Raw genomic sequence first — 24,397 nt, forward strand, 5'->3', positions numbered from 1 at the left:
GGGGACCAACTTTATGATCATCACTTGTGGGGACCACCCTTTCTAAAGGTTCTAGAGGTATGAAAAAAATTAGGGATACTTACCATAGCTTTGATAACTTATACACGCCTTCAGATATCTGAATTGATGAAGTAATGATTTGACCATGCGTTATGGGGACTTTTGAAAAATCGAGTGGACATGTCTTATAGGGACATACTTTGCATAATATTTGCATAATTCACACAACCTCCCAGTTGATTTGTGGGGACTTAATTTGCATAATTCACACAACTTCCCCTTTTGATTTGTGGGGACCTAGATATAACAAGAAGTATATTACTAATGACAAATAATAGGCATTTATACAAAGTAATTCCTCAGATTGCATTTGTCCATTTGCCCTTAATAAAAATGGGTTCAATCTACAACCAAGCTTCACTCTTGCATAGAACACCTATGGCCAGTTTCACAGACCAGGCTTAAGATAGTCTCAGACTAAAGTGTGCGTTTAAGCCGTTTTAACTGAAAGCACATCTTAAATTAAGTCCTTTGTGTCCATGTCCAAGTGCCATTGTTTTGTCTCAAGATGCACACCAGTAATGCTTATTTCTAAGACACGTTTATAAAAGCTACTTAAAATGTCCTAATTGAACTAAAGGCCTAATCCTGGTTTAATCTAAATCCTGTCTGTGAAACCAGGCCCTAGTGTTGTGCTTGTAATCATCTCCTCAACATGCAGAATATTTGTTTGGATCGATTGATTGTTCCTACAATAGATTGGAATATTAGTGTGATTGAAGTGGAATATATGTGAATGGAGAACTTTTTCACTGCAACATCAAAGGATTGCATACAAGTAGTGAATTATTGTCTGGATATTTTCCAACCCATTTCATACCCACAAGTCAAACATTTAAACCTTTCCACTTCAAACTATTCTTTCTATAATTGTAATTTTTTCAGCCAACCTCCCAGTATCAGCTGCTACTCATTCACCTGATACTTATAAAAAATAAAACAAAATCTACTACTAATTGAGCTTCAACACATTAATTCACATTACAATTGCTGAATTCAACTTTTATTGAGTTCAACTTCACAAAATAACTCAAATGAAGTCAAACCTCAAAAAGTCCTGAAATTAAAAGTATTTAAAAAATCATAAAAAAAAAAAGTCACTTTCACACATGCTTCCTTTCACAGACATGTGAATTTAAACAAACTACAACTTTAGAACTACTTTGTTGTTCGACCAATGCTTTCCGACTGGTGGCCTTCATCACGGTCATCATAAAACATAGTGCAAACATTAAGTTATTCTATAGCCTACAAGTGTTGCTGTTGTTTTAAAGGGTTAGCAAACCCAAACATATTAACCCTTTAACATCTTTTAACAAAACCTGCCCTGACAGAGTTGCATCTTCACATTATTATTATTTGCACTGCAATTTCTTTTTGTAAGCTGTAATGCGATTATAAATGTAAAACTTTACGGTCTTCCAATTGCGGTTCTTCAGTGCTTCTGGTTCAGCTTTTAAACATTTGTCACAATCGCTCTTTGATGGTACAGTGAGCGATGTGATGAATCGCTTCATGTGCCTTTCCACCGCCTGCACCTCTGTCTGCTGCCAGGCGGTCTTCTTCTGGGAACTTTTACCTAAAAGTGGACAGAAAAAACAATTGAAATGATATAGTGTGTGTGCTGGAATTCCAATCCGAAGTTCTGAATCCTATTATCAGTATTTATTAGGTCTGCCCCCTATTTTTTTTTTTTTTTTTTTTTATTTAACCTTTATTTAACCAGAAAAAGCTCTCTGAGAATAAACATCTCTTTCACAGGAGTGTCCTGGCCAAAATGTGCAGCAGTACAATCAGTTCCATCACAGATAAACATCACACAGACAAATTAAAGGGACACTCCACCCATTTGCATTAAGCTTTGCATTGTTAGAAACCCAGTCATACTATTGAATGGTCGTGCAACACTCTCTCATTTTCCCCTGAGACGGGAGAAATCCGTTATTTACCTCTTACACTTCCTCCTACAATGACGCAAAAATCGTCATTTTGCGTCATTGTAGGAGGAAGTGTAAGAGGGAGGGATTTCTGTTGAGACTACAGACACTCGTTCCTCATCTTTCCCAGGGGGCGGGAACCGCTCACGCTAGACCTATTACAGATCAGTGGGTGGGACTTTACTCTCTGAAACTGAAAGCAATATCCTCCATCTTGTTTGAAGCTAAGCTAACAGGCGCTGTGGAGACAGATGTGAAGTTATGACAATAGCGGAGGAGAGTGCTCAATATGATATAGAAGAAGTGGATTTCGGAAGTCTGATGCTTGAATCAGGTGTTTGTGGCTACCTTTACAAGCCGCATTATAGCGAAGAGCAGCCGAGGCAGAAGACCTGCCTGCCGCGGACGAGGAGACCGGACTGGCTCGAGTTAGGGCGGACTGGTGGCGCCGGTGATCTCACTATGCAACTACGAACCGCTACGAACACAGAGATAGAGTCCGTCTGCGGCAAAGAATTTCAACAATGACAATTTCTCCTGGACGAAATCTCTGAATCAGACGAGGACACGGACGTTTGTGTTGAGAACTATCCTAGTTTCGCACCGCATATGTTCTGACTGAACATCCAGGTACCATGCAATAATTCACCTTTTCGAAAGAAATACAAACGAGGAGTAATGCTCTAATGAGTTCGCCAACTAAATAGACATTTTGTGTGAAATGAATATCAAGCTCTGGTGGTAGCTAGCCTTGTAGACGGAAGAGTGATTTCGCTTTCTGGATTAGTGGGAGTGGCTTGCGGAGCTGTGCAATGTGGTGCATTGTGGGAGTTGTTGTCTTTCATACAAATGCGTCCTGAAGTTATTTTTTGTCTTTCCTCGGTCACGAAGGCACCAAATTCAAAATTTATTTTACATTCCGACTACATATATGACCCACTTTAAATAAAAAACAATGTTCAAATGGGTGGAATGACCCTTTAAAAGACACTTAAAAGCAGTTGCATATTGTTAGATCAACTTCCATTTGCCGGATAACTGATTTGAAATGGTCTAGAGTCAGCAGATTTTCTCATTTTAATTTAGATTGGAGGAAATTCCAACCAAACGGCGCTGCGTACATAAAAGACTTCTTACCTAGCTCAGTTCGAGTAAAAGGAACAGAAAGAGTATAAAAGTTTTGCGAACGAAGAAAATAATTCTTGGTAATTTTCTGTTGCATAAAACAACAAAGATAAGAAGACAACAACCCCAAGATGGCTTTGTAAATAATTAAGTACCAGTGCATCTTTCTTCTGATAGACAGAGAAGGCCAACCTACTCTGTCATACAAAGTGCAATGATGAGTTGAAGATTTACAATCTGATATGAACCTTAGAGCACCATGATAAACGGCATCTAAGGAAGAAAGAAGATAAGAAGGTGCAAACTGATATACAACATCACCGTAATCAAGGACAGGGAGAAAAGTAGCAGAGACTAATTTCTTTTTTACATTAAAAGAAAAGCAAAACTTGTTCCTGAAATAAAACTCAAGCTTGATTTTCAGTTTATTCTTCAGTTGAGTGATATGAGAGCTAAAAGATAGTGCATCATCAACTATAATGCCTAGATATTTGTACTCTTTTACTAATTCAATCACTGTACCTTGAAGGGTCTGAAGAGATACTAAATTATTTTCAAGTTTTTTTGAGTTGGAAAATAACATATACCGTAAAACTTCAAATAATAGCCCGGGCTTTTATTTTCCCAAATCGCCGAACTGCACCGGCTTGTATTTGAGACAGGCGTCTATATGAGACAGGCCTTTAATTTAGTGTTGAGACTTCACCCTGTGCTGCAATATTCATTTAGTTTTACATTCATTTACAGAAATCAGCTGGTTGAATGAAAATTGCTTATGTTATCGGATTTTCAGGTGATATTCTCAATTCATTCAGTTAACGGACGCTTTGAGGTAAAGTGAATTCAGACTGCAGACTAAGCAACGATTGTATTTAATTCATTTAATGTATTTAATACAGTTCAATCATAACATAGTACAGACATGATCTTAATTCCATAATGTCCTTAAACACAACAATATTGCTGGCCATTAACTGACAAAGTGCGCGTCCGTTGTGCGATACCTCGAGTTGTCATAGACGTGACGCGGCGCTTCTCGTCCGGTGTGCGAAACCTCGAGTTGTCATAGACGCGACACGGCGCTAACACTCTCTGCCTGCCTTGCTTGCGCTAACAGCTCCGCCCAGATGCACAGGGCTCTCTTGTGCGCAATCTGCTCCATAGAACTGGCTTAAACAGACGATCTGACGGGTTTTAGAAGATTAAATACAACCCGAAACTAAAAAAAACAGACCAGGCCAGTATTTGAGACCGGCCTTTATTTATCCAAACCTGTAGCCACACCAGGCGTGTAAAAGAGACAGGCGTCTATTTGGGACTCGGCTATTATTTGAAGTTTTACGGTACTTGGTTTTATTAGTATTCAGAACAAGTTTTAAACTGTGAAGCCTTGACTGAATAATATTAAAGGCTGACTGAAGCTTAGACAAGGCTTGCTGTCCAGAGGAAGCGCTGCTATACACAACAGAATCATCAGCATAAAAATGAAAGTTGGCATCCTGAATGTCATAATCAAGGCTATTTATATAAATGGTGAATAAAAGGGGCCCCAGCACCGATCCTTGGGGAACACCTTTGGAAATCTCTAATAAATCAGATTGTTTACCTTCGGCTTGAACACACTGGGTTCTTCCGCTCAGATAGTTTTTAAACCAAGGAATAACGTAACTTGATAAACCAACAACCTTCAATCTGTGCAGCAATATTCCATGATCCACTGTATCGAAAGCCTTTGATAAATCAAAAAGCGAGGCACAAAATTCACCATTATCCATTGACCCTACAATATCATTTAAAACTTTCAAAATAGCCGTTGTAGTACTGTTTCGCCCGCGCGTTTTGCTGGATTTTCTTCACATTGTAGCACAATAAACTTAAATTTCTCCGTCATTTATGGTCATACAGAAAAAAGAAATATAAAAAAAGAATCTGTGATATTTCTACTTTTGTATGTGTCCACTTACAATCAAATCAAAACATTGTGCTTTTGTAAAATAAAGAAAATAAACAGGGTGTGCGTTCTGCCTCTCCGTCGCGGTGAACTTTTTTTTCTTGAGCACGTCTATAAACTGAAACAAAACTCAGCGAATACTTGTCACACATTTATGAGCCATATACCTTAATAAACATTTAAGTGTGTACTTTTAAATGATCTGATTCAAACTGAAAACAAATATTCTCTGTTTAAGTAATTTGTATAAAACCAACAAGATGTCCAGCTTCTCAAACGCTTCCTAATTACTTTTAATTTGAACATGCCCACTCGCGCAAAAGAGATTCACATGCAAATCTCCACATGGAACGCGATAGCGCTCATTAACTTTACCTCAAAAACAAAACACCAAAACACTTCACAAGTCTCTGCTTTTTCGTCGAGTTTGAAAGGCGCACTGTGAGCTTACATTGGATTTAGGCTACCTCAGAAGAAGAAAAATGCGATTTGAAGACAAGAAAGATACAGGTAAGAAATTCTTACATATTAGTTATTGTTGCATAAATTTCACATTGCAGTTGAACTGTTGCTAGATAAATGGTGAATATTATAATATTTAGACCCGTGTTTACCGTTACTGTGTTTGTGGATATCTGCTCAAACGTAGATATGTATATGGTAACCATAATGTTTTATATTTGAGAGCGATCGCATTTGAATGTATCATATTTGATACATTCGAAAAGCAAAACGCACCAAACGGCTTCATGTTTTTACTATTATCTCATTTCATATCATCATAACGAATGGAAACATTTGAAGTAACATGATAATCAATATATTTTTCTCTAGCTTAGTTATTATTATTTTAAGCAATTTTAACCAGAAAAATCTAAAATGTATTCCCAAAATCGTGCAGGCCTTTCTCTTGATATCAGTATGTTCAATTTTTTTTTTTTTCAGGGCCCAGATGCCACTGAGTCTTGCTGACTTCAACATTCACATGAGTCTCTGTACATGAACATGGTAAATTGAAAATCAAACACCTTGGAAATGAAAGGTATGTACAATGTTTTTAGGAATGGCACAAAGGTCTCTGTCTTTGGATTATGTTGTGTTGTAAATAAATCAAACAATCTAAAAGCCATTCTTTTTTAAATCTCCTCATTCTTTGTGAAAGGTTGCTCAGAATTATAGGGGCCTGATAGCTCCTAATAGGGCAGTTAGAGGAGGGTCTTTGTCTTTCTCAGGTGTGAAAAGCTTACATATTAATGAGCTCCCGCATAAAGTTTTGTGGCACAAAACACGTCGTAAAAATTTTAAATCAATATATTGTCTTCTCTGACTGAGCAGTCAGGGTGATTTTCACATAGTTTTAGAGCAAATATTCTAGGCTACGTCATACAATTTTCAAAAGTCTTGTGAAGAAATAATCAGTATGGGTTTCATGACCTTATTTCAGTGAGAATTTTTTTTTGTATTTTCACAAACCACGCATAAATGTCATTATCTCAAAACTACAAACTTTTACACACATGCTGCTGATATATTATTGTAGCAGAGTTTGTGCTGAATACAGTGTAATTAGACTGTAGCCATGAAAATGTCACAAGTAACAGAAATAAGCACAAATGTCAGAGCATGTCAGAACACCTCCAGGGCCCAGAAAACAGCTCAGACCCCAGAGGGTTAAAGCAATTGAGCATATGTTCTTTATCTGATACGCTAGTGGAATCCAATTTTATACATGAAGGAAAGCTAGACTTGTTTTTACTACCTGATATCAGTTTTATATTCAGCCAAAATTTCTTGGGATTATTTGAGTTAATAGTAGTATTTTCAATAAAATAATCAGCCTTTGCTTTTCTAATAGCGACTGTGCATTTATTCCGGAGCTGCCTAAAACGGATCCAATCGGAGCCAACATCAGAATGTCTAGCTTTTGCCCAAGCAACATCCCGCTCACGAATTAGAACAGAGAGGGCTTCTGAAAACCATGGATTATCCCTACCATTAACACGGAATTTTTTAAAAGGTGCATGCCTGTTGATGATTGATAAGAATCCATCATAAAAGTATTTCCAGGCAGACTCAACATCGGGAATAAGAAAAATCCTGTCCCAATCATAGCGTGCTACATCAAAAAGAAAGGCTTGTTCGTTAAAATGTCGTGTACATTGTCTAGTGATAATACGTGGTTTATGCTTGGGTAATTTGGTATCTCTGACTATGGCAACGACGCAGTGATCACTAACATCATTAGCATATACAGAGGCCAAAGAGTACTTGTGAGGCAAATTGCTAAAAATAAGATAAATTAATGTGGACTTTGTAATCCTTCAAGTTAGGTCTGGTAGGTGTCTCAACTAGCTGAAAGAGATTTAAAGAATCACAAATTGCTTTAAAACGATCAGATACTGACTGTAGCCAGTTCACATTAAAATCACAGAGAAGAACAAGCTCCTTGTAGTTCAAAGAAGTCACCGAGTGCATCAGGGAGGAAATGGCATCAGTACTAGCTGATGGAGGTCTGTAGCAACCGACTACAGTAAGATGTAAAGTCTTGGAGACGATAAGATTTAGAGCTAATAATTCATACATTTTAACTACTGACTCAGAGAGCAACACAGCAACTTCAAAACTGTCCTTAACATAAATTGCTACCCCCCCTCCCCTATTTGGTCTATCAGACCTATAAACAGTATAACCATCAATATCTATGGCATTATCTGAAACTTTTTTTAAGCCATGTTTCAGATATTACTATAACATCAGCACTGGTATTTTTTGCCCAGATACGCACCAAATCAAACTTAGGAAGCAGGCTTCTCACATTCATATGAATAAAAACCTAGTCCTGATCTAGATTTAGAATCAGCAGGAACTTTGAACGTTAGGGAAGTGTCATTAAAAGGACTAGGATTTGGTAATACATTTCCTGATATCAGTAACATGAGAACTATAAAACTCCGACGCCTTACTGTTTCACTTACATTTCCAGCAGAAAAATTCAAACAAGTGGAATAGTTGAAGACGCTGGGCTCCTTATTTGTTTGAACAGAAACTATAGAGTCCTCGTACACAAAGTTTGAAAGCAGTGACTTCAAACGGCAGTCTGAGAGGACATTAAAGTTTGTATATATATAATCAACCACAATTTTATTAGTCAGTTAGTCGCAGGACAAAAAAAAAACTCCACAGGAAGTGGAAATCACACAGGCTGTGACGGACAGATCAATAACGGCAGGAAATCCAAACATTCGCCTATCAGTCAATGACCTGGGGTGGGTGGAGGTGATTGTATGGGCTGTTTGGATGACGACACACATGCATTATATAATTGCTATATATTGCATTGCATAGAATGTGTGCTCGTCAACTAGTCTAAAATTAAGAAACCCCTACAACACAGTAAAATAAATAAATAAATAAAATAAATAAATAAAAAAGATAACATAGGAACATTGTGTACAATTAAGATAGGCTAATTAATTTATTTTCCAATATCCAAATATGATACTAAATACCACAGGGAAAAGGGCTTCTATTTGTGACGTGCTGTCTTTGCATTTAAACATTGTACATTTTAAACAGGACACGCATTAGCTGAATAAATGTTAGCCAATACAAACATATTTATAGAAAACAGTTGACAATGAATAGACAGGAGTCCAATAATAGCATAACGAATCACTTATTCTAAAAATAATATAAAGTATAAGTTCCGAATCCGACATATAATGAGGGCTGTGTTAACAGTAAAACGTCCGTCATTTAACGAATTTTAAAAACAGGGATGGATAATACAAAATGCTTTTTGACAAAAAAATCAAGCAAGAACAAAATTTAAACTTAGCCCGTCAATTTTCATTTTACAATTATCTTCTCTCTCTCTGTGTGCGCGCGTCGTGTTTTTTGTGAGAGCTTGCGCAGCACTGAGACATTGGTACTTTTTTTTATCCATAAGTAACTAACGCGCTAGTTTTCATACAAAATAAATATATGTAACAATTAACACAATAACGTAACATACGTTTCTCAACAAGCGATTTTAATAGCGATATCAAGATTTATAGTTCAGCATTACTTGAGCATTTTATTATTTGCATGACTGAATGATGTCTTCCTCTTTTCTGAGTGACCATGAATAACTTAACGGAGTATTTTAAGATAATCCATGCGATCTGTGTGATCATCGAATCCATAAGATTAAGTTAACTCAACAATCAACTTTCCACATCGAGCCCAGGCCGTTTACCTTCAGGAGTCAGAAGTACTGTACTGTCCTCACTTATGAAATCAGTCAGACGACGGCCGCGGGAGAGGAAGGGGGATCGAGCGGGAATCTTTATTGGTGTCGATTTTCAGTCTCTTTTTAATGATAGGCCTTACGCATCTGTCAATCATACCCGCTTGCTATTTGGGGATTGAACCCAGCGCTTTGATTGGTTGAACTCTTCTTCTTTTGCTGTTGCTTGATTTGAGGACAGCGCGTGCAGAGGCGTCACCAGGTTTTTGCATAGTTTAGAGTGTCAAAGCGTACCAGCGTACTTTGAAGTCAAAATGCGTATCCGCTACGCAAAATGCGTACAGGTTGGCAGGTCTGGTTAAAGTGCTCCTAAAGGGTCTAATTTAGTCTTAGAAATGTGTAAAGAGTTCACCTTTGGAAGAAGGCCTCACAGCACTGGCTCCTGTAGGCATCTCTTCATCTGATGGTGGTCTGGGTCTCTTGGGTGGTGGCGGCATGTCATTCCCCTCGGTAGGAGGAAGTGCCACCTCTGCCGATGGTTCTATGGAAAATAATCTAAGTTCAACATTTTCAGAAAGATATACACTTTACTATAGAATGCTGACAATACACAATATGTTATTTGTCACACTTATGCACTAATTATTTAAAATCATTAAAGTACAATAAACCCTAAACCTGTGCAATTGTTCATTATTGCAAGTATAATTGAACTACATCTTTCCAGCAGACATTTAATCAAACATAAGCTCAAGTAAACTGAGTATTTAACCATTTTATTTCATGTCTTAATCATCTGACATGATTCGTTTTGTGCCATGACACAACCAACACGAGAAGAGAGCGGATCAGCTAGTGTTTTACGACAAATTTACACGTTTCTCCTATGAAATAAAATTTTTATGGTAGTAAACTCACAAAACATATTCACTCCAGAATGAATGTTTAGTGTAAGACATGTTGAATAATAGCTTGGAGGCATTTGATTCATTACACAATGAGCCATTTCGTCAAAAAAGCATTTGGTTCAGCATACTGAAGCATCTTCTTTAAAGGGGTGGTATAACACGATTTCACTTTTCTTACTTTAGTTAGTGTGTAATGTTGCTGTTTGAGCATAAACAACATCTGCAAAGTTACAACTTTCAAAGTTTAAAGCAAAGGGAGATATTTGCTTTTAAAGAAATCAATTTCTAAGAACTACAAAAAACGGCCAAGTAGGGACTACACGACATTCCTGCGGGCTTGCTGACATCACTAAGCCCAATATTTACATAAACCCCTCCTCCGATGAAGGATTCGCACAACGGCTAGTCCTGAAACTTTAAAAACAAAAGCTGTTTACGGGCCACAACCTGTAAGTATGATTTATTTTTCGTACCTTTCAAACATACTTTTCTGAAACGTCCTTTAACAGCCGTTCTTGAACATGTTCTGCTCGATCCTCTCCACTAACATTCTCTGGGTCTGATTCGGGCTCAAACTGGTAACTTTTGGCAATATTGACGCCGTTGTTTACTGAAGCACAAACTACCGGTAAAGATAAGGGGGCGTGACGTTTCCGAACAACGTGCACTTGGCGCTTAACGAATCACAACACACTGGTCCAGCTAACCAATCTGAGCCCATTGCGTATTTTGAAGGGAGGGGGCTTCATAGAACGCGGAAATCATCCGACCGTTTTTACAAGGAGGGACAGAGCAGTGTAGAATAATGGTTAAATATGTGAAAAATAATGCAAATTTTTTAAAACGAAGCATGAACACGTTACAGTGCACCCCACAAACACAATCAAGCGTTCGAAAAAAGGCGTTTTACCACCCCTTTAATATTGGCTATGATGTTAGAACAATGTTTTTGTCTGTCAGGTCTTCACAAGTTACGTGACTGAAAACTATGAATAACTGCAAAATGTAGTAGTGTATTTTGACAGTAATACAAACCGTCAACAGTAGATGAACAGTGTCCCTCCTGTATGCTCCCGTCTTCCTCATCACAGTCAATAACTTTTTCTGTGGAAGTTCAAAGTACAGCTTAACAATGGTATATAATGGATCATAAACACGTGGTATATGAATAGATGGTAAACAGAAAATCAAACAAAAGTCAAATAAAATACCATACCATCAGGATCTATCCCAATTTCATCCAAGTTCTTGCCATGGAACTCAGCTAATCTTCCTTGCTCAAGAGCCATTAGAACTTTGCTGATCTTGGCAAGTTGCAGAGTCTTTTCAGGGAGTCGATAGAACTCACGATGGATTCTTATGTCGTGTCCAAGAAAGTTTGCCAGCTGGTCCATCTCGGTGTCAGTCATATTCAGCACTGTTGAAAGGGTTGCGGCATGCTTTCGCAGTCTTGTAGATGTCAGTGACTTGGGACACTTTGCGTCACACGCCTTTGCAAAGCCACGGAGGCAGTCTGACCCTCGAAAATGTGTCATGGCTTCTGGTCTTGCAAACAAATAGGAATTGTCTTTCAGAACCCCACAAGTCTCTCTCTGCTTAACAAGGAGTTCTAAGGCACATAGCATTTTTGAAGTCAGAAGAATTGGAACTGGTCGACCACGCTTTCCCCTTGTGATAACCCTTGTGAAGTGTCTGCAGAGTTTTTTTTCCACTTCAGAGAGTGCCCAGTCCACATCCTCATGTGGATCAGAAGTGTCTCTTGATAGAAATGCAGACAAAGGCATGCTCGAAACCTCTCCTTCCCTGCGGCGGTTAAAGAGAATCATCTGGGCTAGACACACCTTTGCCATCTCTATCCAGGCTTTGGTAGAGGGACTTTCAGAGAGTGTTTTGAACCACTTGTCTTGCACTTGATTGAGATATATATGCATTTTCTGGACGTCTTCAGTAAAGGGCATGATAGTGGGCACATTCCACTTTGCTTCACTGATGTTCCTCAATGCAGTAGCCGAGATCATCTCGTTCCACTTATTCGCATGAACTTCAAGAAACTCACTGGCATTCTTAACTAGCTGTTTGTCATTTGATATTAATCCCTGAGCTTTTAAGAGTTTGCTCACTTTAACCAGGGAATTCCCAAGCTTGTTTGCAAGCGATGGAATCATGAACTTGTCCGTTTCACTGTCATATCCACACGTATACTTGACAGCTTTGACAGTCTCCATGTACTTCTTTGGATTTACACAATCTTCCATCATTTTTAACGAGGTGACTCTCCTCGCCTTGTGAATCAACCTTCCCAATTCTCGCATCTTCTCCCGCACATACTGTTTATTTTTGGCTGATAGCCCTCCTTTGTTCAACAAGTGCTGCCCGATTGCAGTAATTACTCTGTCATTTTTTATTATATCTGTGATTGGGTCAGGATTCATGGCACTGATTACTCCCCACAGTTGTTTGGTCATGTTTGAAGGCACAGGCCCCGTGTATGTACACATGGACTGAACACGGTTTTTTCCTGGTTTGGGGGGGACTGACTGAGGTTTAAGTCTACAAGAACGCATATGTCGCCACAGGACCTTTCTTGTAAAAAGTCCTTGACAGTACGCACAATGCATGAAATCCTCTCCTTGCGCTTCTTTAGGTGGACGTTTAAATGGCACCAGTTCCCCCTTTCCTGATTCCATAACAGCAGCATTGTGGGCATAGTTCCCTTTGTTGCGGATATAATCCAGCTGTTTTTTTCTCTCCTTTGAACCCTTTGGAAAACTTAGAGCTCTAGCCACATCAGAATTATTTGCATGTGAACTTTCTAGATGCCTTGCCATCTTAGCGTAAGGTTTGGAGCAATACAAGCAGTAATGTCTCTTGTTGTACACTCTACTGCCATCTCTTTTTTGGTATGCATTAACAACTACGCAGTCTATTGTGTTCTGACTTGAACTGGGTTCTTCTCCTGTTCCAGATGCTTCAGACGCAAGGCTGTGCATTTTGTCTGACGTTGTTGTGTCACAGTCAGGGGAACTCGCTGATCCAGATTCATCAATATCCAGTTCATCAAGAAGCTGACGTTTTGTTGGGTTTAGTGTAAGGCTAACATCACTGTCATTGTCACTGTCAGAAGTGGTATCTGGAACATAATTATCTGAACTCTCTGGTGTAGAATCAAAGAGCTCACCAGAATCTTGAAGATCTGTGTCTTTCATCTTAAAAAAATAAATAAAATAAAAATAATAATAATTAGAAATAGGTAGAACTTCTGCATTTAATTAATTGATCAGTAAATTAACAGACATAAATTACCAACTATTGTGATAATCAGTGAACTGGTCAAGTATTTTGTCACATGTGATGATTTTCTGTTACTTACTGTATGTTATACTAAAGTTCTCAGTGTAATAAATCATTTTGGGCAGTTGCTCTGACAAAAATAAGGACATCTGATGGGTAATGGGTTTAAAGTAAAGGTGATGCAAATTTTTGATTCTCTGATATTTTGTAGTCAAAATGATTTATCACATAAGAATATATATTACATTTCACTGAGTAATTGATAATGAGAATAAAATGTTGATGGCAGCTCTAAGCAACATAACTAATCAATAAAAAATGGCAATGGCTACGTTTACATGCAACCAAATAATCCATTAGTAATCAGATTGATGGCTCGATCAGACTGAAAAGCCTTCATATGTAAACACCTTAATCACATGTAAAGAGTGAGCAGAGCGAGCTTCCATAGGAATAAATTCAAATTATGAATGCCTGTGCAGCCGTGCACATTTTACTTTCGCTTTCAAATTAGTGATTTAAAAGAGAGGAGCAAAAGAGGGAAAAACTCCAACTAGTGCATGTAAACATAGCCATTGAGTCTTTTGTTGTGACTTGAGTCCTTACCATCATACTTTTAGTCCGTCTCAGTCTTGGTACAAAAATGTCCTTTTCATTTCGGAGGTGTATCACAATCTGTAAAAAGAAAAGATAACAGTATAAACGACATTTTACATTATTATAGTATTTGAAAAATTAAAAATAAAAAAGCTGATCAGAGTTCAGAGAGAGAGAAAAAAAAAAAATTATTCCTGTCCAGCAAACCTCGCTCACACACATCTGGATTAAAACCGGCTTCATGGGGACCTTTCACACACAACGTTATAGTTCCTTATGGGGACTAGTTTCATCAAATTCAACACACAAGTTTTAACTCAAACACTGACTAAAAGTGTGTTGTGGGGACGTCGTGAGTGTCCATTTTAAAGCAACAATTAATCCAGAAAAAAATCCCTGTGAAGGATAAAACTGGCCCTAAATACTCCACTAGCACTAACCTACTGGACACATGTCGTTACACGGTTTAATTTACTAATTTACACCAGATACGCATCAAAATATGCTTAAAAATCACTAAACCATGACAAAGAGAGACATTAGACCTAAATCTTTAGTGATGAATGTGAACGTACCTGTTGAGGAGAGTTGATCTGAGCAGATTCATCATCCATCTGAGTCTCTGACTGGAGAGAAGGATCAGAAGCACTCGCTGCACTGGTTTTAATGGCAACGCTGGTTATCTGTAAGAGACAACATTCATAATGACAAGATATTAGAACATGGAAACACAAGAGAGAAATATGAAGCAGATACCACAGGATTTCAGAGAAATAGACAAATCAACTTCATCTAAAACATTTATTCCTGTCCAGTCAACCTCTGTCTGCGCTCACACACATCTGGATTAAAACCGGCTTCATGGGGACCTTTCACACACCTTCATGGGGACCTTTCACACACAACGTTATAGTTCCTTATGGGGACTAGTTTCATCAAATTCAACACACAAGTTTTAACTCAAACACTGACTGAAAGTGTGTTGTGGGGACGTCGTGACTGTCCATTTTAAAGCAACAATTAATCCAGAAAAAAATCCCTGTGAAGGATAAAACTGGCCCTAAATACTCCACTAGCACTAACCTACTGGACACATGTCGTTACATGGTTTAATTTACTAATTTACACCAGATACGCATCAAAATATGCTTAAAAATCACTAAACCATGACAAAGAGAGACAGTAGACCTAAATCTTTAGTGATGAATGTGAACGTACCTGTTGAGGAGAGTTGATCTGAGCAGATTCATCATCCATCTGAGTCTCTGACTGGAGAGAAGGATCAGAAGCACTCGCTGCACTGGTTTTAATGGCAACGCTGGTTATCTGTAAGAGACAACATTCATAATGACAAGATATTAGAACATGGAAACACAAGAGAGAAATCTGAAGCAGATACCACAGGATTTCAGAGAAATAGACAAATCAACTTCATCTAAAACATTTATTCCTGTCCAGTCAACCTCTGTCTGCGCTCACACACATCTGGATTAAAACCGGCTTCATGGGGACCTTTCACACACCATGTTATAGTTCCTTATGGGGACTAGTTTCATCAAATTCAACACACAAGTTTTAACTCAAACACTGACTGAAAGTGTGTTGTGGGGACGTCGTGACTGTCCATTTTAAAGCAACAATTAATCCAGAAGAAAATCCCTGTGAAGGATAAAACTGGCCCTAAATACTCCACTAGCACTAACCTATTGGACACATGTCGTTACACGGTTTAATTTACTAATTTACACCAGATACGCATCAAAATATGCTTAAAAAAAATCACTAAACCATGACAAAGAGAGACAGTAGACCTAAATCTTTAGTGATGAATGTGAACGTACCTGTTGAGGAGAGTTGATCTGAGCAGATTCATCATCCATCTGAGTCTCTGACTGGAGAGAAGGATCAGAAGCACTCGCTGCACTGGTTTTAATGGCAACGCTGGTTATCTGTAAGAGACAACATTCATAATGACAAGATATTAGAACATGGAAACACAAGAGAGAAATCTGAAGCAGATACCACAGGATTTCAGAGAAATAGACAAATCAACTTCATCTAAAACATTTATTCCTGTCCAGTCAACCTCTGTCTGCGCTCACACACATCTGGATTAAAACCGGCTTCATGGGGACCTTTCACACACCTTCATGGGGACCTTTCACACACAACGTTATAGTTCCTTATGGGGACTAGTTTCATCAAATTCAACACACAAGTTTTAACTCAAACACTGACTGAAAGTGTGTTGTGGGGACGTCGTGACTGTCCATTTTAAAGCAACAATTAATCCAGAAAAAAATCCCTGTGAAGGATAAAACTGGCCCTAAATACTCCACTAGCACTAACCTACTGGACACATGTCGTTACACGGTTTAATTTACTAATTTACACCAGATACGCATCAAAATATGCTTAAAAATCACTAAACCATGACAAAGAGAGACAGTAGACCTAAATCTTTAGTGATGAATGTGAACGTACCTGTTGAGGAGAGTTGATCTGAGCAGATTCATAATCCATCTGAGTCTCTGACTGGAGAGAAGGATCAGAAGCACTCGCTGCACTGGTTTTAATGGCAACGCTGGTTATCTGTAAGAGACAACATTCATAATGACAAGATATTAGAACATGGAAAAACAAGAGAGAAATATGAAGCAGATACCACAGGATTTCAGAGAAATAGACAAATCAACTTCATCTAAAACATTTATTCCTGTCCAGTCAACCTCTGTCTGCGCTCACACACATCTGGATTAAAACCGGCTTCATGGGGACCTTTCACACACCTTCATGGGGACCTTTCACACACAACGTTATAGTTCCTTATGGGGACTAGTTTCATCAAATTCAACACACAAGTTTTAACTCAAACACTGACTGAAAGTGTGTTGTGGGGACGTCGTGACTGTCCATTTTAAAGCAACAATTAATCCAGAAAAAAATCCCTGTGAAGGATAAAACTGGCCCTAAATACTCCACTAGCACTAACCTACTGGACACATGTCGTTACACGGTTTAATTTACTAATTTACACCAGATACGCATCAAAATATGCTTAAAAATCACTAAACCATGACAAAGAGAGACAGTAGACCTAAATCTTTAGTGATGAATGTGAACGTACCTGTTGAGGAGAGTTGATCTGAGCAGATTCATCATCCATCTGAGTCTCTGACTGGAGAGAAGGATCAGAAGCACTCGCTGCACTGGTTTTAATGGCAACGCTGGTTATCTGTAAGAGACAACATTCATAATGACAAGATATTAGAACATGGAAACACAAGAGAGAAATCTGAAGCAGATACCACAGGATTTCAGAGAAATAGACAAATCAACTTCATCTAAAACATTTATTCCTGTCCAGTCAACCTCTGTCTGCGCTCACACACATCTGGATTAAAACCGGCTTCATGGGGACCTTTCACACACAACGTTATAGTTCCTTATGGGGACTAGTTTCATCAAATTCAACACACAAGTTTTAACTCAAACACTGACTGAAAGTGTGTTGTGGGGACGTCGTGACTGTCCATTTTAAAGCAACAATTAATCCAGAAAAAAATCCCTGTGAAGGATAAAACTGGCCCTAAATACTCCACTAGCACTAACCTACTGGACACATGTCGTTACATGGTTTAATTTACTAATTTACACCAGATACGCATCAAAATATGCTTAAAAATCACTAAACCATGACAAAGAGAGACAGTAGACCTAAATCTTTAGTGATGAATGTGAACGTACCTGTTGAGGAGAGTTGATCTGAGCAGATTCATCATCCATCTGAGTCTCTGACTGGAGAGAAGGATCAGAAGCACTCGCTGCACTGGTTTTAATGGCAACGCTGGTTATCTGTAAGAGACAACATTCATAATGACAAGATATTAGAACATGGAAACACAAGAGAGAAATATGAAGCAGATACCACAGGATTTCAGAGAAATAGACAAATCAACTTCATCTAAAACATTTATTCCTGTCCAGTCAACCTCTGTCTGCGCTCACACACATCTGGATTAAAACCGGCTTCATGGGGACCTTTCACACACCTTCATGGGGACCTTTCACACACAACGTTATAGTTCCTTATGGGGACTAGTTTCATCAAATTCAACACACAAGTTTTAACTCAAACACTGACTGAAAGTGTGTTGTGGGGACGTCGTGACTGTCCATTTTAAAGCAACTAATTAATCCAGAAAAAAATCCCTGTGAAGGATAAAACTGGCCCTAAATACTCCACTAGCACTAACCTACTGGACACATGTCGTTACACGATTTAATTTACTAATTTACACCAGATACGCATCAAAATATGCTTAGAAATCACTAAACCATGACAAAGAGAGACAGTAGACCTAAATCTTTAGTGATGAATGTGAACCTACCTGTTGAGGAGAGTTGATCTGAGCAGATTCATCATCCATCCGAGTCTCTGACTGGAGAGAAGGATCAGAAGCACTCGCTGCACTGGTTTTAATGGCAACGCTGGTTATCTGTAAGAGACAACATTCATAATGACAAGATATTAGAACATGGAAACACAAGAGAGAAATCTGAAGCAGATACCACAGGATTTCAGCATTTAAAAAATATTTAAAAAGTAAAACATGTCTTCATTTTACATAGTTAATCATTAGTTTATTTTGTGATTACATTTCACCCATTAGTTGCAATAAGGCCATTGTATGCCACACATAACTTGGGGAAAGAAAAGTGGTCTAAGACTGTACCACCTCATTCTTTAAATGTATAAATTTTAGGAGTGGGGTAGAAACACTGACCTAAAAAGTAACTTAACTTGGATTGTAGCTTTCTGAGATTTGTACATCATTTATTGGAATAGACATAAATTAGATTCATAGATTTCTAATATATTCAAATTCTAATCTATTCAACCAACAACCTGCTTGACATGTTGCAACAATATGAGATATTCTGTACACAGTGTGCTTTGCAACATACTTGTGTTCTCCAAGGGTAGTCTTCTCCTCCATAATCATAGGCAATTTCTTCTCCTTCTTTAATGTCATCCAGGGCAAACAGACAAAGGTGAGGCTTTTCATTGACGTCAATTTTCTTCATCTTACAATTTGGATGTTTGTGGGCATCATTAACGATCCGCCCAAACGATCCATCTTCTCTTGAGGCATCAATACTTAAATATGAAAGCATGAGAAAAGGATGAATACAAGTATTACAATATACCACCACAAATCAGTGTCTTTTTTACTATAGTTTAGCATAAGGAATATAGCTTTGGTGCAACTTGACTTCTTACCACCATGTTTTCCCTCGCCACTTGAAATCAAACATAAATGCAGCACAGGATGCGTGGTAGCGTTTTCTTCTCCTCTGCAGTTCTGCATCATTTATCAGATCTCCCCTGTACTCAACGACAAAATCACCTTTGCAAAAGGCACCCTTTGCGAATAGACCACGTCCTGCAAAATACAGAAAAAAATTCTCACAAAAAATAAAATAAAATCTTATAGATAAAGGATGCCAAATACACAAAAAAGACATCAATAGTTGGCAGCAAATTTAAAATAAGCTGCAACCAGGGGTCTAATTAAATACCCAGAAGTTTTTCATTACATGTTCATAAGATTATGGTTAGGAGGACATGCATATGATGGTGAATATTGAATGAATATTGAATCACACCACCTTACCTTTCACTGCATTGATATACTTCACATCTAATTTGAATGTTTTGTCAGTCTTCGAAACAACATGATGCATGGCATCCTTAAGGGGGCTGATTCGTGGTGGCATTTCAAACTGAGAGAAACAAAATTGTAATAAATAACAGTGAGAAAATGGGGAGACATGCATAATTCAACTAGTAGGCCTATGTTCAATAAGTAGATAAGAATGTTATTGTAATGTAACACTGCACTACAATGATATCTTGTGTATCAATGTAAGACAAGAAATCAGAACTCAAGGATATAACATTTATTTACTGCTAGCCTTGAGGGCATAAACTCAACATTTTCAATTAGGCTCTAATCTCTCACAAAACCAACATCTATATAATCCCAGGTAGCCTTGGCAATTAACTACTCATTTGAACCTTAAACTAACTAGGGTAAACGTACCTATTAAGCTCAAGTACCCATTAAGCGCACTACCATCTTGGAGCTCAGATTATAAAAAGAAAAAGCAATGTATTATCCTATTTGATTTATTAACTAATTGATGTGTTTGTTACTACATACCTCCTGTAATTTTAAACCAATCAGACCATTGCACACTGATATATGTGTATATATGAAGAGCTCTTTTCCAAAACGGGATAAACGCCATTTAAAAAAAAAAAAATGAGTTTGTCATGTCATTTTGCTGTGTACTGGACCTATTTTGCTCCATCAACGTTTCATGACAAATCGCTATATTTACTTGTTTAAAATGTACTGCAAGATGCAGTTTCTTTCCAAAACGAGATAAGCGCCAAACCTATTTGTAGCCTAAACGGGATATATCCTCTCAACCAATCAGAATTCGGTGAGCGTTCTACACAATCCAAATAGGCGGCGATCTGAACAGAGGTTTGTTACTTTATGTTCATTCATTCCTCAAAATGAGTGCTTTAAACTGTAGTAACACTTTTGATGGCCTTGATGAGCCAGTGGGACCTACACCTGGGGGTAGAAAACGCAGACTGGACAAAGAAAATCACAAAAAAACAAACAAAAAAGAAGGTTCGTCACTCGGGTGGCGCGTTAATACCAACAGTGGGATGTCAACACAAAGCTGCCGCCAAAGGTTTCTGTCAGGCCAAGAGGCTGTCGCCGGACGATCTGATGGTAAATTTCAACTATTTTTATGAAAAACAAAACAAGGTTGACCAGGACCAGGCCATACTTCATCTCCTGGACATCACGCAAGTGACAAGGAAGCGTCCGAAATTCCAGGACATTAACAAACAAAAAGACCGGAACGTATCTGTTAAGTACAGTCTTTTGTGCAACAGACATCCGGAGAATGTGCCCGTTTGCAAGGCGACCTTCATAAAAGTGTTTGGTGAGTACAACTTTCGTTTCAGAATTGACTAGTATAATACTGTTTTGTAGGTTTCCCCCTCGCGATAAAGATATTTTCCTGTAAAGAAGCCTGCTAACGTGACATTAAAAGTACTGAATAGTTCTAATAGCCTAATAGCCTAAATGTGTTACTAAATGATTTGAATGTATTTTTAACATTGTTGTATTTAAGGACTGGTATTTGTATGTGTGTTATTTTTAAATTATTTGTTTTATGTGGTGGACAATATTAGAACATATCACTGGAAATATGTATTTTATTTTTACTATTTATTTTATTTTACTATTTATTTTATTTGGCTGTTATTTAATTTCATGCATTTGATTTTGCACTTATTTAATTTATATGCATTTATACTATGAGTACCTGATTATATGTTGCATGTTCTCTTGTTTGTTTTTTAAAAGACAAACCATCATTTTTTTTTTCAAAAATTGATGGATTTATAGCGTTTTGAAAAATAAATAAATTGTATATAAAAAACTTTGAATTTATCATCAACAATATTGTTGTTTGATTTAATAATCATTGTTCAACGTGTTCAGACTGAGCCAAAAAAAACATTTTAATTAGGATAAATTGAATATTCACAATGTGTGGGTCTAGGTAAAAAATGTAATTTTCCTGAAAACTACTGAAATGGATTTATCCCGTTTTGGAAAAGAGCTCCTCATATGTGTGCACACTGTCTGGTGGCCATTTTGAAAGCTGTCTGAAAACTTTCACCAGAAGAGGAGCCCTTCAAATGTGCATTTTTTGTATGTTTAAGCCTTTATTTTGGCTAAGTACATCTACTTATTGCAAAATTAAGAGATTAATGTTTAGTCTTTTGCATATTATAACCTGGAACCTGGATGTGGGAAATAATTACAGTTAGATCTAAAAGATAGTTTTAGCAACATAGCCCAGATGCTACGAACATAGCCAGCTTACTAGCTGTATAAGATTGTGTGCTACACTAATATATTACTTCACAGGCATTAATGGCTTGTACTTTTAAATCCATAATATTATACTTTTACATTTTATTGATAGTCTGTGGTTTTAAACTGCTGTAATTTTTAAATAATTCATATTATTGTTAGGTGAGCTTAAAGGGTGCACTACTGACAATCACACAGCTTTGCTGTGACATCAATTAGAAAAAGCATTTCATAGATATTGTCAATAATAGTTGTTCATATTAAAATTGGTATAAACTTAATACATTACCTAGATTATTAATTTAGCTAAATATTTTCCTTTAAATTTCATTTATTAATTAAAAATAGTTTTTGCTCCAATTAAGCACAGTGTGCTCCCTTTAAGCTCATCCACATTGAACGTCTATGTAAATACTTCATAATCAGACTTTAAATATTAACTGATGGTTATCACTATGTTAATCTTCAAAAAAAAAAAAAGATTAATAAACTTATTTTCACAGTCTTAAGATGACAAAAGCTAGACAAAATGTTGCAATGAGTTTGGATGACACGTCACTATGAATAGGATAGGCTACCTGATCAAATTGAATGCCTTGTTGCTTGATATTAGTGTTCTGTTTTTTTTTTTGTGATTGACTCTGTACCTTCAAATAAAACTTTTTTCAATTATTCCTTAAAAAGGTTGTTTAAAATAAACAAGAATTTTTAATAAAACTTGTTGTGAGCTTATTGGGAACAGGGGTGTGCTTAAAGGGTACAAAATGTACCCATTAAGCACAGCCAGACTTTTTATATTTAATTATGTACATCTTAATTGAAATACTTTTGTCATTTAAAATAAAATGAAATATTATAGTTTGAGAGATCAATATTTTATTTTAAAATAACTTCTTGTACTAAAACCAATATCTTGTGCACTAAAAATGTCTCAATGTAGATTTTGGTGAGCTTAATAGGTACGTTTACCCTACTCTTTTGAACGATCTCACCATACAAACCCCAGTTTATTTTAACTACTGTCATAATCAAAACGAATTTTATTCATTTAAAGCTACTTACCATTTCAGTATTTTTATTTTTATTTTAGCCTACTTAATTTCTCTGTTAACGCACTTTGGTCAAGATCTGTGGCTTGTATATTTTGCCAATGAGTTCACTTAAATGTAAAAACAATTACTGAAATTTTATTCTTCATATCAATACTAAAAGTCAAACACAAGTGCGATAATCTTCCCCCTCATCCTGTCCTGACAAGTAATATAACATATCTTTAATTTAAAGTATAAAATAATCCACCGTCCAGCACTAACGCGAACTAGACAGAAACAAACTTAATAACCAAGTTCCTCCATTAGCAATCAGTCAGGCTAAACACCTGACGACACTTTTCAGTTGAAATGAAGTACTTAACATTAGCCTACATTGTATAATTTTGTGATAGCTAACATTACATTGATCGATTTTGTGATTGGAAAAACACAAGAAACATGTCAGGCCACACTTAGCCTCAACAATTAGCACTAACTAGCTAGCCCGCTGCCTAATCTAATTAACCTAATATAACTGGTTTCATACATATGTGCTTAACTTACCTTGAGCTTCACTTTTATCCTCTGCAGAAGTTTAGATCCTTAGTTGGCATCTCCAGTAAATAATCTTCTTCTTTGTCTTCCGTGTGAAGTATTTCATTTTGCTGTTGAATTCCTTCCTAACGAGGACCCGGAAGTGGGCGGTACTCAACCATAATTGGAAAATGTGTGTGTGGAGAAGTGAGTGCATTACCAGCCAAAAATGTTTGGGGGCGCAGCTGAGCACACACTTCACACACTCACACTACCTCATAATCGTGTGTTATGGGCCAATGCTGAAACTCCGCCCAGCACCTTCAGAATAGTTCCTCTATTCAATTCAATGGGTCATCCTTATGGGGACCTGATTTTTGGTCCCCACAACGCAAGAGGTCCCCATTACGTGACTGTGTAAACAGATTCTTGTCCCCACAACGTGATAAATACCAACTCACACACACACACACACACACACACACACACACACACACACACACACACACACACACACACACACACACACACACACGACCAGATCAAGACTTCACAACCTGACAAAGACACATGAGTGATACAGATAAACAAACTGTACATCAACATTTTAAAGCCTTTTGGCAATTTCAATATGCAACTAAACTTTTATTCATTTGTTTCCATTATTTAAACTAAAACTTTTAATCCATTTGCAGCCAATTCTATTTAAAATGTTCAGATCAAAAAGTAAAATACAGCACAAACACTACTTACATT

At 37.4% G+C, this 24,397-nt stretch overlaps 2 protein-coding genes across 2 annotated transcripts in view; both read right to left on the reverse strand.

Annotated features, from left to right (window-relative positions):
• Positions 1–24,397, reverse strand: part of LOC307146825 (uncharacterized protein) — an 83,587-nt gene that overhangs the window by 14,692 nt on the left and 44,498 nt on the right.
• On the reverse strand, positions 1,038–24,107 carry LOC307146826 (uncharacterized protein). Its single transcript, XM_079851128.1, has 10 exons — positions 19,779–24,107; positions 16,585–19,547; positions 15,942–16,049; positions 15,319–15,426; positions 14,676–14,783; positions 14,110–14,178; positions 11,429–13,418; positions 11,248–11,316; positions 9,717–9,845; positions 1,038–1,639 (listed from the first exon to the last, which is right to left on the reverse strand). The coding sequence occupies exons 2-10, from the start codon at positions 16,621–16,623 to the stop codon at positions 1,416–1,418; spliced, it is 2,844 nt and encodes a 947-aa protein (XP_079707254.1). The 5' UTR covers positions 16,624–19,547; positions 19,779–24,107; the 3' UTR covers positions 1,038–1,415.

The sequence above is a fragment of the Squalius cephalus genome (assembly GCF_949319135.1).
Source record: "Squalius cephalus genome assembly, chromosome: 19".
In the NCBI taxonomy this organism is placed as follows: domain Eukaryota; kingdom Metazoa; phylum Chordata; class Actinopteri; order Cypriniformes; family Leuciscidae; genus Squalius; species Squalius cephalus.

What these genes read in the sequence shown, in the direction of transcription:
- LOC307146826 (XM_079851128.1), bottom strand. Translation starts at nt 16,623, where the DNA reads ATGGATTATGAATCTGCTCAGATCAACTCTCCTCAACAG. An exon ending in AGATCAACTCTCCTCAACAG is followed by an intron (nt 15,427 to 15,941) that starts GTACGTTCACAT and finishes TGTCTCTTACAG; the next exon opens with ATAACCAGCGTTGCCATTAA. An exon ending in CTGTTCATCTACTGTTGACG is followed by an intron (nt 9,846 to 11,247) that starts GTTTGTATTACT and finishes TATTTTCCATAG; the next exon opens with AACCATCGGCAGAGGTGGCA.